Raw genomic sequence first — 15,322 nt, 5'->3', positions numbered from 1 at the left:
CCCCACACGACTTGTTACCGTACTCCGTACTCATTCACCCATACATTCATTGTGTGTGTATGTGTGAAAAGTTACCATCACCCGAACCGACCAGAACCAAAGGTGTGCCTGCATGGCAAGTCGCTCACAATTTTAACACCCGGTCTATTCATTCATTCATTCCTTCGTTCAGACAAGCAGACATATCCACACGCCTCGTCTTGAACGTTTTGTGTCAGTGTTTGGTTGTATGGGCGGAATACCGGGGGCGACTTCATGGGCCATGCCCCGCCCAACGGAGAGCTCGATGGATTAAGGCATAGATTGCATATGGCGAACATATTCTTCTCGGCAGACATCTGCATTTTCATTTGTTTTCAATGTAGCTCGTGGTACTGAGTTTAGCGGTTTATCAGAGATTTGTCATTGTTTCCACCCGAACCTATTCATGCATACGAGTGTTGTGGGATAAACTGGACGGACTGTCGATAAAGTGTGGTGGGAAAACAGTGGGACCTCGGCAGCTGACTTGACTGGGTAATGCAGTCGTGGCCCTGAGTGCTTGCCTCCGGTAGTAGTAGTAGTGCCAGAGTACGGTAACCAGGTGTGCAAGTTTTCCCACTCCATGTCGTGGGATCGAATCTAATACACACATGAGGCACTTGTAAGCGGTCCTCTTGCAAAGTTTTTCTGTAAATTCCTTAAAAGTCATGTGCTTTTGGATGCCAGCCCCGGCCAATCCTGCCAACTTGACAGCCAATTCGACACCCTGTCAAGCTAATTCAATACCCTGTTAGGCCAATTCGGCACCCGGACAGGCCAATTCGACACCCGGACAGGCCAATTCAGGCGCAGCACAGCCCAATTCCGAGGCTCCACAGCGCAATTCGAATACCTCCGGCGGGTCCGCCAGAACAATTCCAGACCTCGGCAGACCAATTCTTTTGTCAGGAATAAAATCCAGGCTAATTCTGCGACAGAGCTCTTCCCTAATTCCAGCCCGAATCCTACCCTCCTAGAGACGTGGTACGTATGTTCGTCTGTCTGTTTGCCTGTCTGGCCCCCGCCGGGAGGTCCCCGCCGGCTGGCGCAGGCTGGCGGCACAGGTCGCAGCGAGATAGAACTCTACTGAGGGTCACACTGCACTGCCCGCGTTGTGCGGAATGAATGGACCATCACCACCATCACCACCACAATCTCGTTAATGAGGCGTACGGCGTCCCGGGGTGATATGTTCGGACGCTGCGAGGAAGCATGTATGTATGTATGTATGTATGTATGTCAGCACGTGTGTTTTAAGGAACTACACACAATAAATCTCTACAACGACAGATAATTTAAGGAAAGGCGTGAGCCATTTAGTCGTACAAAGGAAAGCAGGTTCACCGGGTTCACCAGCCAAACGGAGCAGGACTACACACGGACATGGATATACAGAGATATAAAGACACACATACATACGTACATACAAAAGAGCGCACAAGGCATTCTTCCTGAGCGTAACAGATACACGGCGCTATCCGCACTGCGGCCATTGGACGTGCGAGTGCTGTCGATTCCTCCAACTTGTGTGTCTGTACGCACATATGTATGTAGGCACATCGACGAGTGTGACTTAGCGGCTCAACACGAACGAATGCACGTACCGCCCTTCCTTCCCCCTCTTTTCCCTTCCGTGGGAACCTCCCCCCGCCCTAACCCCTCCTGCCCTTATTTTACAACGAGGTGCCCTAGGTAGCTTCAACATGGGGAAGTAACAATTCGACATATTTGTGCCGTTACAATAACGATGCATCAAGGTGCCGTACACAGCGTGGCAAGCAGGCCTAGCGGTGGCAAGGGTACGTACTTGGAAATTGTTTTCACGCACTTGCCCCCGCTCTCAGCCACCCAAGCTGCTGTCCAAAGAAGAAGAAAGCGTAAAGGGGGATAAGAAGTAAAGGAGAAGAGGAATGAACGGGAACGCCCTGGAGTGGGAAATCCGCCGCCGTGAAGGAAAAATTCGTTATCCGGGGCCCCCGCTTGCCATCGTAAATATCCTTGCAACGTCGCCTGATGCTGAGGCTGCTGATACTGAACATCATCCCTTCTACCTCCAAAACAATTCCACATCAACATAGGGTCAGTACTCCTCCTTCCAGCATAATTACTTTACCACAACACACAGCAAAAATATCTAGCTGTGCACTGCACGACTCAACTCAACCCACGTGCTTAGCACTCAAGGAGAGCGTCCCCCTTCCCCACTCGCCAGCCGCACACACACATACACACATACACACTCACACACATACACACATACACACATACACACACAGCTCAGCGCCGCCGCCGCTGCCCATTAATCTTCTTCCCATCCTTGCGCTCTCTCCAACTTTACATTCTTCATCTCAGTAACATCTCTACAATGGCGAACTAACTCGGTATGATGACGTCATTCGGGAGGGAGCGGGGACGGACCTCTCGTCCGAGAGCCTTTCTCTGCACACACACACACCCTCACCCCCCCCTCACCCCCGCTCCCCCCCTCACCCCCGCTCCTCCGAGGCCACTCCCTGCTCCGCTGTGGGGTTCTCAGATTGCATCAACAGCTGCGCTCTCAGCGCTGCATCCTGCTCCTGACGAGTCCACAAACCTCTCCTGCACGTACATACGCATACTCATACACATATACACGTAAGCATCCACGACATGGCTATGTCAGCACACGCCGCAATACATGCCTCGCGGCATCACTGCCAGGTCTCCTCCTTTCAGGAAGCCCAATCCCTCCTCCACCCCCCCCTCCTCTTCATCTTGCCTCTCCATGTCGGCCTGAGGACGAGGACCTCAACGCATACACAGCAGTAGTCAACGCTTTCAGGTGTTTTCACCCCCACCCCCCCCCCCCCGATATAAAAAGAAGACTCGCGGGTGGCTCTCGTATGTGTATGCGTGTGTATGCGTTGCACCTCTCCGGGAGCTGCGCTGTATCGCCCTCCCTAAGTGCCATAGCAATGGAGCACATACATACGTACATACATACGTAGCTGGAGCCCTGAGGGGGGGAGCCCCCGAGGGCCGCAGACTGTCTGAGATAGATAGACAGGGGGGTACCACATGCGGCCACACGGCCGGGGGGAGGCGGCAGCAGCATCAGAGAGACGAGGTGGCGCGTGTCATTGCACACAGCAGCTGTTACGGCTACTGCTACTGCTGCTGCTGCTGTTATTGTTGCTGATGTTGTTGTTGTTGTTGCTGCTGCTGCTCCACTGCCGGGTCTCCCTATCCTGCGTTGAATCGTTGTCAGATGGAGCCCCCAGCAGCCGCTGCGCTTGTTGTTCTTGTTGTTGTGGCGTGTCCTGTTGTTGGGCGTCATTTCTGCGTACGACATCCTGGGGTCCGGTAAACGCGCGTTGCCGCGATGACAAGCCTGCGTCCCCGCCGCCGCCGCCACCGCCGCGGCGGCGAGAAGCCCAGGCAAACCAGGGCAGTCCGCTTCCGCCGCCACCATCGCCGCCAAACCGCCGGCCGCCACTTCCGTCGACCACAGTGCCTGACGCCGCCGCCGCAGCATCAGCGGCTCCGTCACCGGCACCCCCCGTGCCGCCATCACTTCTGCCAAAGGAAAACGACCACGAGCCCCAACGAAAGTTAAAACCTCTGCTGCCGGCAGCCACGCTGCTGCTGCTGCTACTGCTGGTGCCGCCGGCAACGTTGGTACGGGAGCTGCGAGCTGCGGGCGCTCCGCGAGCACCTCCTCGTCCGACAGCGCCACCGCCGCCGCCGCCGCCGCCGCCACGCAGGCCGGCTTCCGCCAAATCCAGTAGTCCGCCGGGTGCCCCCAGGTGCATAATGACCAGCGTGGTCGCCTGTTCCACCGTCAGCTCCGGATGGAGGACCTGGTGGTGGTGGGAACGCAGTTGAGAACAGAAAAACACGCAAGTGAAGTGCGACGGAACTTAGTACGGCATAAAAATCAGGATCCATGTACGACAGTTTCAAGAGGGAACATCATTTATGTTGTGTCATGTCATGTCACGTACGGCTACCGGGGGTGATAGCAGCCCGCCTCCCCCCGGGGGTGGGTGGGTGGGTGCCACTTGGAGAGAGACCACCTGGCGGGGCATTGTACGACACCACGTGCCTGCTCAGCCGAGGCAGACAGATATACAAGGGGCATACGACGACAGAGGTACCCCCACGAGTACGAGGAGGAGGAGGAAGACGAACAGATGAATGGCATGGAGACAGACATACAGACATTGAAAACGCGCGTGCAGGGCAGGGCAGCACAAGGGCAGGCGACGGCATTACCTCTAGATAGTTCATGAGCGTCAGCAGCTGCAGTCCCTCCAGCACGGCAACTCCGGGTCTATCACCATCACCACCACCGTCCACCCGCTCCGCAGCGGAGGCCGAGGCCGAGGCCGCCGGCTCCGAGGCCGCCGCGCCGCCAGCTGCAGAGGCGGTGGCGGCGGCTCCGCCACGGCGGGCCTCCGCCTGTGTCACCTGCCCGAAGCACGGCTCCACTTTCACCACCCGATGTTCGGGGCGGTGTAGCTGATTGAAGCGGCCACGACCCGCGGCACCCCGGTCGTAGCAGGCCCCGCACAGGTCGTAGCCGACCACCTCGGTGCACTCCACACACTCGCGTCGAGAAGCATGTTCAACAGCGGGGGGGGGGGTAATGGGGGTAAGACGACCCACGACAGGGGAAAGGCGGGTCATGGGGTCGGGGTCCCAGTACACGAGGGCTCCCACCCGGGACGTACGGGGGAGGGGGACGGCCGCGAAGGAATGTCATATACATACATACATACATACATACATACATACATACATACATACATACATACATATACATGCATACCGCACCTGTATCTGCGGCCAATAATGGGGAACATCCCGCAGTCGTCACAACCCACGGAGTACCAGGTGAAGCACGTGTCCGCCTGCGCCGCCATCTCCTCGCGAAGAGCCAGCCAGATGTCGATGATGCTTGGGGGAGGTGGGGGAGGCGCGGAAGGGTGGGAGGCGGCGGAAGAGGACAAGCTGGTGCCGTCAGCACCTCGGCCAGCGGCGGCGGCACCTATAGCTGCGGCTGCGATGAGCGCATCTATCCGCGGCAACTTGGAGCCTGTAGGTGGGTGCGGGTGCGGGTGTGGGTGAGTTGGTGGTTGGAACAGCGGACTGGAGGATGCAAGGGTAGAGCCTTAGCGGCGCAGGGAAGCCATCCGTCGCGACATTGGGAGCCCCAAGATGTGTGTGCCCCTGTGTGTGTGTATGTGCAGGAGAAGGGAGAGGCAGAGATACACACATACATACAGACAGGCGGAGACAGAGAGAGGGGGAGAGGCGCAAAGAATGAGATGCAGCGCGAGGGAGATTCGCATCGGGTGGTTGGTGTCAGCGGCTGCAGGAGTTGCGTGCCGTGTGGTTTGTAATGCGGCGGCGCCGGGGCCCCCGGAGGCGAGAGGGGGGCCCCGGGGGTATTGCCAGACGGAATGCGCCCCGACTGGGGGTGGAGGGGTGGAGGGGAAGGGAACGGAACCTGGCGGGACCTAGGGCGGCATGTGGGCAGGGCGGGAAGGCCGTGACGGGGCTCCCCGTGGGGGGGGGGGCGGGAGTGGACCCGTGGGTGGGCGACACACTGTGTGTGTGGGGGGTAGCGCGCTGTCCCTCGTCGCCCTCAGGACATCGCCCTCCTGCACCTCCGTAGCTCCCTGCGAGCTGCGAACCCCTCTTGGCCCTGAACCCCTACCCCCCCCGACCACATAACGTCTAATAAAGCTTCTGGGCTTCGTCATCCCTTGGCAGCTTCCCCCCTCCTCGGCAGTTAATTCCTTGTTTCCATGCATGTGCTTCCCTCCGCCCTCCTACACCTTCTGTAGGTACCTTCTGCTCTGCTCTTCGCCGCCTTTAGCCTGACTTCTTACTACTACTACTACCACTACTACGGTTTCCTTTGCTTTTCCACTTTCCTTACACCTTTTCTACTTGACCTCGGCTGCTAGGTAGTCCTTCCGCCGTTTCTCCTCTGGACTCGGCAGCGAGATACTCATTCGCTGTCTAGCTCGCTGCCCACCTCGCCGCGATTTGACCACTTCTTCCCAGATCACTACTGGTTGGTAACCGCTTACAATTTCCTGCAATAAACTGTCTATTTTATGTTTTCTACACATATGTTCTTCTTCTTTTGCCGTGCCATCGCACTGATCATTCGCACAGGGGCCCCGCAATCGATCATCGTCCCTCCTACGGGTCCCCCCCTTCTCCGCCCCCAAACCCCGCCACGGGCATTTACAGCAAACGGCGGAGCGGCCGCTATCCACTCACGCGGGCGCTCCCATCGGCTACTGCCGCCGCTACTGTCACTACGTGCAGCTGCAGCAGTGGGCTGCGGGCCCCCGGGCTCCTGCTGCTGCTGCTGCTGCTGCTGCTGCTGGGGCTGCTGGTTCGCGAACTTGGCACCACCTTCATGACCGCCGCAGCAGCTGCTACCATGCCCCCTGCCGCTGCTGCTACTGCTGCTACCGGCACCTTCAGCTTCCCCGTTACGGGCCGACGAGGCTGCGGCGGCGGCTGCGATGTCGGTGGTTGCCGTCACTGCAGCTGGAGCCGCTGCGGCGGCAGCTCTCAACTCCTCCTCCTCCTCCTCCTCCTCCTGCCGCTGTTTATACGTGTCTGGGTAGAGGCAGCGGAGAGCCTCCTCCAGCTGCGTTGCAGGAAGACCATCATCACCACCAACAGCAACAGCAACACCCGGGCGGAAAGCTCGAGTTTGAAGACGTGTTTCTACCTGTTTGTCCAACCGGCAAAAGCAGGTGTGTGCCGTACCTATCTACTCTGACATAAAGCAGGCCTACCGCTGACCCCTCCCCTCCTGCCCGCCCTCCTACATGATGATGCTGATTATCACCCTCCCCCCCCACATCCACATCCACATCCACAGCAGTACCTCCGGCAGAGCAGCCGGCCTGATTGATGGTGTGTACGGCAGTTTACGCCCATTACACCTTGAAACCCTCCCTCTCTCCCTCCTTCAGCAGTCCGCCCATCCCAGACTCCACATACATACATACATACATACACACGCTCTTACCTTGCCGCATACCTGCGGACCGGGAATGTAGCTCCGACCGCAAGAAGGGCACTGAGGTTTTAAGTGCTGCTCCTGCTTCGGCTGCTGCTGTTGCTGTTGTTCTGTGGGCTGCTGCTCAAGCCGCCGCCCCTGCTCTTGATGCTGCTGCCTCGGCTGCTGATCGTGATGGTAGCCCTCGTCCTCCATCTTCTCCTGGCGCCCGGGTTGCCGTTGCCGCGGCGGCGATGCCGGCGGCGACGCCGAGCCCTCTCTCCGGGGCAAGGTCCGGGGCAGCTTCCCCAGCCCGTCCGTGTCCGGGTCCAGTTGCCCACACACGCCCTGCTGCTGCTGCTGCTGCTGCTCCGGGTGCTCCCGAGATGACCGCTGCTGCTGCTGCTGCGGCGGCGGTGACGCTCCGGGCCCGGTAGGCGACGTTATCAGATGGCCCGCAGCTGCTGCTACAGCTGCTACTGCAGCCCCCTGGGCTCGTGTTCCTCGGGAAGCCCTTGGAGTTCCGGGTAGACAGGACCTGCACACCTGTGGGCGGTTGTAGTTGCGGTTGCGGTCATAGCAAAAAGTCAAGGTTGGGCTCTGGGATTCGAACTGGGGTTCGCGTGGGGAGCCCTCATGGGATCATTCGTGGGACCAGGACTGAGTCGTAAGAGGCAAGTCAAGGCACGGCGAATCGGATATGGGCTTCTTCTCCACTAGTTGAGATTACGTTGCCATGCACCACATGCATTCCTTCCCTCTCTCTCCCTCCCCCCCTTATGCCGGCCTGTGTGTGTACGGACCACCGCAGAAATCACCTCCCTCATGCACCGGCTCGGCCGGGTCGGGCCGGGAGGTACGGGGAAAGGTAGGAGGAAAAGATACCCACCACGCAGCCGCAGCTGAGAATGCAGGGCTGGTAAGCGAGGCGGCCACAGGAGGGGTTGCTGCACCTGTACGGCTGCGCAACACGTACGACGGCAGCCGCATCGGCATGCGACACATCAGCGGTAGGGTCGGCGCTGGTGACAGAAGCTGTTGTTGTCTGCTGCCGCTGCTGAGTCGCTATCCTCTGACGTCTTGCTGTCTGCGGCCTTCGCCCGAGCTGGTGATACCAGCTCTGAAGATGATGTTGGTGATGCTGTTGATGATGATGTTGATGTTGTGTTGTATTCCCTTCTACATGTCCTGATGATGCCGATGCTGGTGCTACGAAGAAGGGTCCTTTTCCCGGGCTGGAGCTGGGGCTGGGGCTGGGGAGCGGTATGTATGGTGACTCCACATGCTGCTTGGCCTCCAGCTCTGTGTGTGTGTATGTATGGGTGTGGGTGCATGGGTTTACGGTTGTGTTGTATGGGTGTGTGGCGGTATGATCGTGCAGAAAAACCAAGGCGGTCAGGTGAAGAAAAAGGTGTGCGCTCCACTACGAGGACCCTCGGGCGGAGGTACACTCCCAACGCCCAACGAAGGGGAAGATAGGGAAGCGCCAAGCGCCACCGCTTACCCTCTTGCCCGCACCCTCTTCCCCTCACCCTCTTCCCCTCACCCTCTTCCCCTCACCCTCTTAACCTTACCGCGGTTCTCTCGTTCACGCTCGGAGTACTGTTCTGGAAAGGAGGATGCGAGGAAGTAATGGAGCGGAACGCAGACCTACGTGGGGGCGAGGGGGTGGTCCGCTTCAGGGCCATTCCTTTGCTCGGGTAAGGGAAGCTATCATAGGGGGTCCCGCAAGGCGCATGTTCTTAATGCATCCCGCAACCCCTAACTGGCAGAACATGGGAACGTATCAGAGCAGGTTCGGGAATGACCAACGACGGGCGATGGACGGAAATGTGTAGTGAAGGGGACCACGCAGCGCGCTTGCTGCGAGCGCGCGGCCTTCCAGCTGGTGGACAGGCGGAAGAGAGCGGAAAAGACGCGGCGGGGGTAGAAACAGGCGTCATGGGGCTCCTTACCCGGGGAAAGTGCGTGTAAGCGGCCCGGCATAGCGGGCACTGCGATGGACGGAATGGGTTCATGGAGTTGTGCATGCACCTGTGCGTGACGAATGGAAGGTAGAATGGAAGGGGGTAAGAAGGTAGGCTTAGGTAGAGAGGTCGCAGGCGGGAGAGGCGCGAAGACGAAACAGAGCGGCAGTTATGAAACTTTGGCTACGATCTCACCAGAAGCAGAACGTATGGCCACAGTTGTTGATGCAAGGTTTGTACAGGAGATCCATGCATATGGGGCAGTTCCAGTTCTCCAGCGCCAATGCGGATGCACATGGCTGTTCTTCCTCACTCCCTTCGGTTTGCTCGTTGGTGGATACTCTTCGCCGGCCCTCATGCGCGGCTGCCATGCTAACGGCTTAAATAATCAGCGAAATCTAACAGGACCTGTACCTTTACCTGGTAAAGGCTGTCATAGAAGAACAAGGAGTATTAACTGAGGGAGCAGGCTTAAGTTGCAGTAACGAACTGCCTTCACGGCCAGTCGTTGGAGCTAGAGGCCACGGAATTCAAGTATAACAGGGCGTTGGTATCGGAGCGTTGGTGCATTCCCTTGGCGTTTCTCTCGTAGGGCTATGTTCTTATTTCTTGCAGCTCTTGTGAGTATAATAAAAAATATTGTATGCTGGCCATACCGTGTGACGTCTCGTAAGGCTTTGAGGTACGGGGCTCGGTGCTGCGTTATACGTCAAATGGCCCTCATCTGCAGCAAATCTACGATCTCCGCTTCGGTGCGTTGCGTTACTTTACTGGGTTTCGACAGAATTAAGACGCTTCGTTTCGACCCGCTTTCCATTCCAAATGGTTTCTTAAGCCGCTGGCTCATGGTTTGCTAGTCACAATTCAGCGCATCCCTTGGATAGTGATCAATAAGCTTTTGTGGAGGACATATCGTCACAGGCTTCTTGGGTGATTTTGCGCAGGTGGCAAGCGGTAGATCTTTCCAGACAATTGTGCCTTTGTCGGCAGGTAGGCTGCCAGTCGCACCACGCATTTCCGTCTCGGAGCCGACAATAGTGGAGTCTATACGTTTGAGCAAGATAAGTCCACAGCGACTTGTGTCGATTATCCCAACCCAGGTCCGCAATACCCCTCCCCTTCGCTGCCGCGTAGGCGCACGGTCTCTCCTGTTCGGGCTGGCCAGCTGGACGCGTCCACCAGCCCGGACAAAGCACCAGGTCGCCCGCGCCACGGGTCCATGTGAGCGACGCGGGCAGCCTTGGCCAATTTTTTGTATCTCGGCTTGGCGGAGGTTGCAAAACCCTGGACAACGTGGCAAACGAAGCTGCGTGTCCAGAACTCTTGGAGCTATGTGCATCCCCGAGCAGAGTGTAGCTAGCAAACATCCCTCCTAGGAACCCCCCTGACATAACCCCCTGAGTATTCACCTCGATTCGATCATTCTACATCTTCAGCAGCTTTCAGGGCCTCTCTCTCTGTCCCCCGCCGCCCTCTCCCCCCTTTTCGGTTCATGTACTCCCTCCCTCAATTGCTGACCCCCCTCGCCAGCCCCCGCGGTCCCCCCACAATACGTTGTGGGAGGCGATGGCGACCCCGAGATGGCGACCTTTCAGAACCACCAGCAGTCCGCCCCGCGGCCCTCAGCTGCGGCGGAGGCGCGGACGGTGCTGGATCAGGGAAAGTGAGGAGGAGGGAAATCAAAACTAGGAGTAGGGAGCAGCAGGCAGTGGAGCCGCTACAATGGACCTGGCATGCAAGGGGGCGTTTTAAGCCCCAAGCCAAACCTGATTGATTTCAAAGTGCTGCCCGTGTTCGGGTATTTGCCTCTCACCGGGTTTTTTACGGGGGGATTTTTCATTCAACCCTCCGATGCCAACCTAGGCTGACCTTTGTTCCGTCCTGTTTAGTTGGGTGTGTGCGCTTTTCTTTTTTGTTTTAGCTCGCTCCTGTGTGTGTGTGTGCGTGTGTGTGTGCGTGTGTGTGTGTGTGTGTGAGTGCGTGTGTGGGTGTGTGTGCGCGCGTCTCACTGCTATTGTTGATGTCTCTCTTTCTCTCGGTTGCAGGCACGGTGTGCTGTGCACGCTGAGCAGTGCAGCCGACACGGCCGGCTTTCCAGCGTCCTCCGTGGTGGAATTCGCCTGCGACGGCACGGGGCGGCCCTTCTTCGCCACCTCCTCTCTGTCCGCCCACACAGCGGATATGCTGAAGGACGGTCGAGTCAGCCTCACCGTTAAGTCGCCCAGTTTCCAGGTATGAAGGAGCGAAGCGGTGAAGGGGGGAATGGAGCTGCTGCTGCGATACCGGCACCGAGGGCCGGGACATGACCCAACCGCACCTGCTTCCGATACCTACGCATAACCCACCCACCACCTTTCGTTTGCTTTTACAAATTTCGGCAGTGTCTGTCTATTCCTGGAGTAATTCGTATACTCCTTGTATCACACAGCATCACTCGTCAGGGGTTCGTCTTTTACCCTACCCCCCCCCACCCATCCACGCACTTAGGGTCGAACTCGCACCTTATCCGTTCATGTATTTGTTGCATATGTGCTTACACACATATGTATGTCTTCACTTAATCATCGTGTTTCACGACATGCGTTCCGACTCGGCCATCCTCGGCTTGGACTGCTCTCAGGGCATGGACTGCGGGCGGCTAACACTCCAGGGAACCGTGGCGCCGGTCCTGGAGGCGGATAAGCGGCGGCTGCGGGAGGTCTACCTCAAAAAGTACCCCTCGGTGAGTCACAGGTGGCGTTGCACGTGCCACCTGACCGCCGTGACGTGTAGGTTTCCATAAGGCCCTAAGGGTTATCAGAGACTATTAGAGTGAGCGGTCTGATAGAGGCCCTAATCAGCGGGGGAAGTAAAGCCCAAATAAGGTCCCCAGCCGGCCCACTCGCCAGGGAAGCGGGTGATTGGGTGATGATGTAATGGTACGGAGCGGCATGGCTTCCCTGTGTGCGGTGTGTGTAATGACGAGACTGCCAGATTACGAACCCAAACTCCGTAAAACCTTCGCAGAGAGTTTGGGGGTTTCGATGACGGGCATGGGACGACATGAGCGTTTAGGTGTGTGCGGACGAGTTCAGCGACGGCTATAGGTGACGACGGCGAGATGTAGGACAGAGCTTACAAAGGGGATTTGGTGGCCTTGCTGCTTCAGGGTGTGACTTTACGCAGGGCTGGCATGTCTCATGTGATTGTATTGCAAGGCATGTGGCTCCTATATCTATCCATCATGTCATGCATCAAAGCCCTTCACCTCTCTTGCTCTCGCCATTCCCCACACCCCCTGCCTTTTCGGATGCCATTTCGGGCCGCCACACGCCACCAGGCCTTCTATGTCGACTTCCCTGATTTCCAGTGGTTCCGAATGGACAAGATTGCTGCGGTCCGCTTCAATGGCGGCTTTGGCCGAGCACCGCGGGTAGGGCTCTGTGGCGGAGGGATACCGGGCTGGGGATAGTGAGACCAGGGAGCGGTCTAAGGGGGAGAGCATGTGGGCCAGGTAGGCGCCGCCGTGTCGCCGGTTGTAGCAAGTTGGCATTGCACTGTTACACCGACAAGCCAAAAACCTTTAAGGGCTGACAAGGGCTGACAAGGGCTGACAAGGATATGATTTTGTAGATTTTGTAAAAGCTTATTATATATAATGTCAACTACTACTATTATTTTGCCGGATCTCGTCTGCCTCTTTTTTCTGCGTCTCTGTTCGGTCTCTTCTCTCTTTGACTTGCACGGACTGGGTCCCCCTGATTGTTCATTCCCTTGCCTGCCCCGCCACTCACTACTGTCCGCGTTGCCTGCAGTTGACGGTGGATGACTACCTGGCGGCGAAGCCACCCGGTGTACCCCTTCTCGGCGCCCGTGTGCAGCCACATGAACGCGGACCATGGGGAGGTGGGCCGGGGAAGAGAGGGAGGAGGGCAGCGGGATGGTCTGCGTGCTGGCTGCTGCATGAGCAGGTTTTCGAGGGCCGGCGGACAAAGCTACAAGGTGCTACATATGTCGACGGAACCCAAGCTGGATCGGAACATAGGATGGCCGTCTCTTTGGCCTGTTTGCAGTTTAACTGGGGCATTTTGTTGGAAGTCTTCACACTTTCCTGCTCAGCCGTCTCCTTTCGCTTCTTCCATCTGCACACACAGGACAGTAAGGCCATGATCAAGCACTACGTGGGCCTGAGCGTGGACACGGTGTGCATGATAGACCTGGACCGGCTGGGGATCAACTGCTCCGGCCAGACGTTCAAGGTGCGAGGGGCGCCCAGGGTAACTGCGTGGCTGTGTGGGTGGGGTAGGGTCCCTGCTATGCGGGTGTGCAGGTATGGAGCCCTTTAAATGTTGCGGCAGTGCCTCCTCACCACATTTTATTGGATTTCGGTTTTAGGGCTTCGAACGGGGAAGGGAAGGGAAGGGGGATGAACGTGGGATGCATCAGAGCACATGTAACCCTTCGCATGGATCGTAAAGCTTCCCGTGTTTCCCCTCCCACAGCTGCGTCTGCCATTCCCTCAGCCAGTGGAGGATCGGAAGGCCATTAAGGATGCGATTGTCGAGATGACTAAGAAGGCGCGGAGCACGGCGGCGACAAATGCGCGCACACCGGGCGGCACGCTGTAACGGTGTGCAGTGAACTAGCAGTGCACGAAAGCTTGCTCCGTTTACCAGTTTGCGGAGGTGTACCAGTTACCGGTGTGTGTGTGTGCAATAAGTGGGGAAATATTTTTAAATCGCGCGCGTGGAATTCGGTGAACTGCGGAAGGAGCTTTAAGCCACAGGCGTGGTTGGGTTAATAAAAATGTTAGGAAGCTGTCGTGTAGTGCTAACAGCGTATGGGATGGCCGTAGCACATACAGCATGAAAAACACGAGACAAGATAACCGTGAAATATCGACTGACGGCAGTGATAATGGTATTTTGCCATGTAAGAATATCTGAATGCTTAGTATCCTGGGGGTTCGGGACTGTTTTGGGGAGTAATCAGCTCCAAGCGGCCATGTAAACGTCACAATGCGACAGGGCCTATAAGGGGCCCACTTGTCTCGACAAGTTTGGAGCAGAAAGTTATTGTTGGTAACGAAAGCAACTGATCGCTGCATCTTCTGGCAGCATTACAGTAAGTGTTGCGGGCGTAAGGCACACAAATGTCATGGCTCACGGGTGACAAATACGTGGATAGAAACCGGGAACAGTTAGCAGATGAATGTGATGTAACACAGGTCATCTGGGATACACACAACACCACACATTGCGACCTCGCTGCAGCCGACAAAGACAGTACACACGCATGGCAATATCCACCAATCCCACACCCGCCTCATGCATGAGACAAGCAACGGTCCCGATGCGCCACATCAAGCACAGAACGACAGCGCTTAAATCAGAATAGCTATTAATGCTGAGAAATACGAAGCCCGCGCGTAATTGCAGGAACGTCCAAAATGAAACGCAACCAAACCGACAGACAAAAGACTGTGAGCCAAGTAAGACCTAAACAAAATTCGTCTTTTGGGGCAGCCGCGAACTAACAATAAGATCGGGTCGAAGCGGCGAGGACTATAACAATGATAGTACGAACAGCAGCCCTGGCAGCCGAAGTCGTACGTCTGAGCATCCACTGGAAGATTTTGCCACATGTCAGAATAGCACTGCAAGCGCTAAATGCCGCTGTGATGTTCTGAAGTCTAGGCACTGCAGGCCTGGAAATCAATGATACCGCACAAATTTCGGCGAACATGCTCCAACCCCCAGTGTTCGGGCCGAAATGTAAACCTGCCGAAACTAGTTTCGGTGTTTCCGACGAAGAGGTCCTGGTTTTGCGGAAAGGCCGAAACTAGTTTCGGCCCCTTTCGGCTAGCGCCGTACGGCAGAACCTACTTGAATAGTTTCAAAGCGTAGGCGCGTTATGCAATGCTGCGAAACTCTGCGAATGCTGAGTTTATCTTAAAAATGTCTCAGACAACTTCCGTTGTCAGTGCAGACACAGAGCAGGTCAAAAATAAGGCCCGCTTATCAGACCGAACTAACAATAAGATCGACCTATAAATGCCAGTTCGAAGCGGCGAAGACTATAACAATGATAGTACGAACAGCAGCCCACTCCACGCTGGCTAGCGCTTTGGCGGCGTCGGCAGACGCCGCAGGACCTCGTCCAGGACCGCCTTCATAGCGGCCATCTCAGCCTTGATAGCGGCCGTCTCAGTCTTGATAGCGGCCATCTCAGTCTTGATAGCGGCCGTCTCAGTCTTGATAGCGGCCATCTCAGCCTTGATAGCGGCCGTCTCAGTCTTGATAGCGGCCATCTCAGTCTTGATAGCGGCCGTCTCAGTCTTGAT

At 56.9% G+C, this 15,322-nt stretch overlaps 2 protein-coding genes across 2 annotated transcripts; one reads left to right on the top strand and one right to left on the bottom strand.

Annotated features, from left to right (window-relative positions):
* Positions 1 to 2,553: 2,553 nt before the first annotated feature.
* On the bottom strand, positions 2,554 to 9,251 carry VOLCADRAFT_100003 (uncharacterized protein; the record flags this gene model as incomplete). Its single annotated transcript, XM_002958648.1, has 11 exons — positions 2,554 to 2,619; positions 3,348 to 3,860; positions 4,276 to 4,608; positions 4,837 to 4,842; positions 4,887 to 5,098; positions 6,502 to 6,676; positions 7,064 to 7,579; positions 7,923 to 7,994; positions 8,594 to 8,683; positions 8,989 to 9,067; positions 9,196 to 9,251. The coding sequence occupies 11 exons, from the start codon at positions 9,249 to 9,251 to the stop codon at positions 2,554 to 2,556; spliced, it is 2,118 nt and encodes a 705-aa protein (XP_002958694.1).
* A 380-nt stretch (positions 9,252 to 9,631) lies between these two features.
* Positions 9,632 to 13,928, top strand: VOLCADRAFT_108264 (uncharacterized protein). The gene is made up of 9 exons (XM_002958663.1): positions 9,632 to 9,752; positions 9,945 to 9,990; positions 10,135 to 10,221; positions 10,531 to 10,663; positions 11,046 to 11,232; positions 11,621 to 11,722; positions 12,320 to 12,412; positions 13,134 to 13,238; positions 13,482 to 13,928. Exons 1-9 carry the CDS (start codon positions 9,714 to 9,716, stop codon positions 13,605 to 13,607), a joined length of 918 nt encoding a protein of 305 aa, XP_002958709.1. The 5' UTR covers positions 9,632 to 9,713; the 3' UTR covers positions 13,608 to 13,928.
* The last annotated feature ends 1,394 nt before the right edge of the window (positions 13,929 to 15,322 follow it).

Source organism: Volvox carteri (assembly GCF_000143455.1).
Source record: "Volvox carteri f. nagariensis unplaced genomic scaffold VOLCAscaffold_102, whole genome shotgun sequence".
NCBI lineage: Eukaryota > Viridiplantae > Chlorophyta > Chlorophyceae > Chlamydomonadales > Volvocaceae > Volvox > Volvox carteri.
The sequence above is the reverse complement of the archived record's forward strand: the minus strand, read 5'-3'. Positions and strand labels throughout refer to the sequence as shown.

What these genes read in the sequence shown, in the direction of transcription:
- VOLCADRAFT_108264 (XM_002958663.1), top strand. Translation starts at nt 9,714, where the DNA reads ATGGCCCTCATCTGCAGCAAATCTACGATCTCCGCTTCG. An exon ending in AATCTACGATCTCCGCTTCG is followed by an intron (nt 9,753 to 9,944) that starts GTGCGTTGCGTT and finishes GATTTTGCGCAG; the next exon opens with GTGGCAAGCGGTAGATCTTT. An exon ending in ACGGTGCTGGATCAGGGAAA is followed by an intron (nt 10,664 to 11,045) that starts GTGAGGAGGAGG and finishes TCTCGGTTGCAG; the next exon opens with GCACGGTGTGCTGTGCACGC.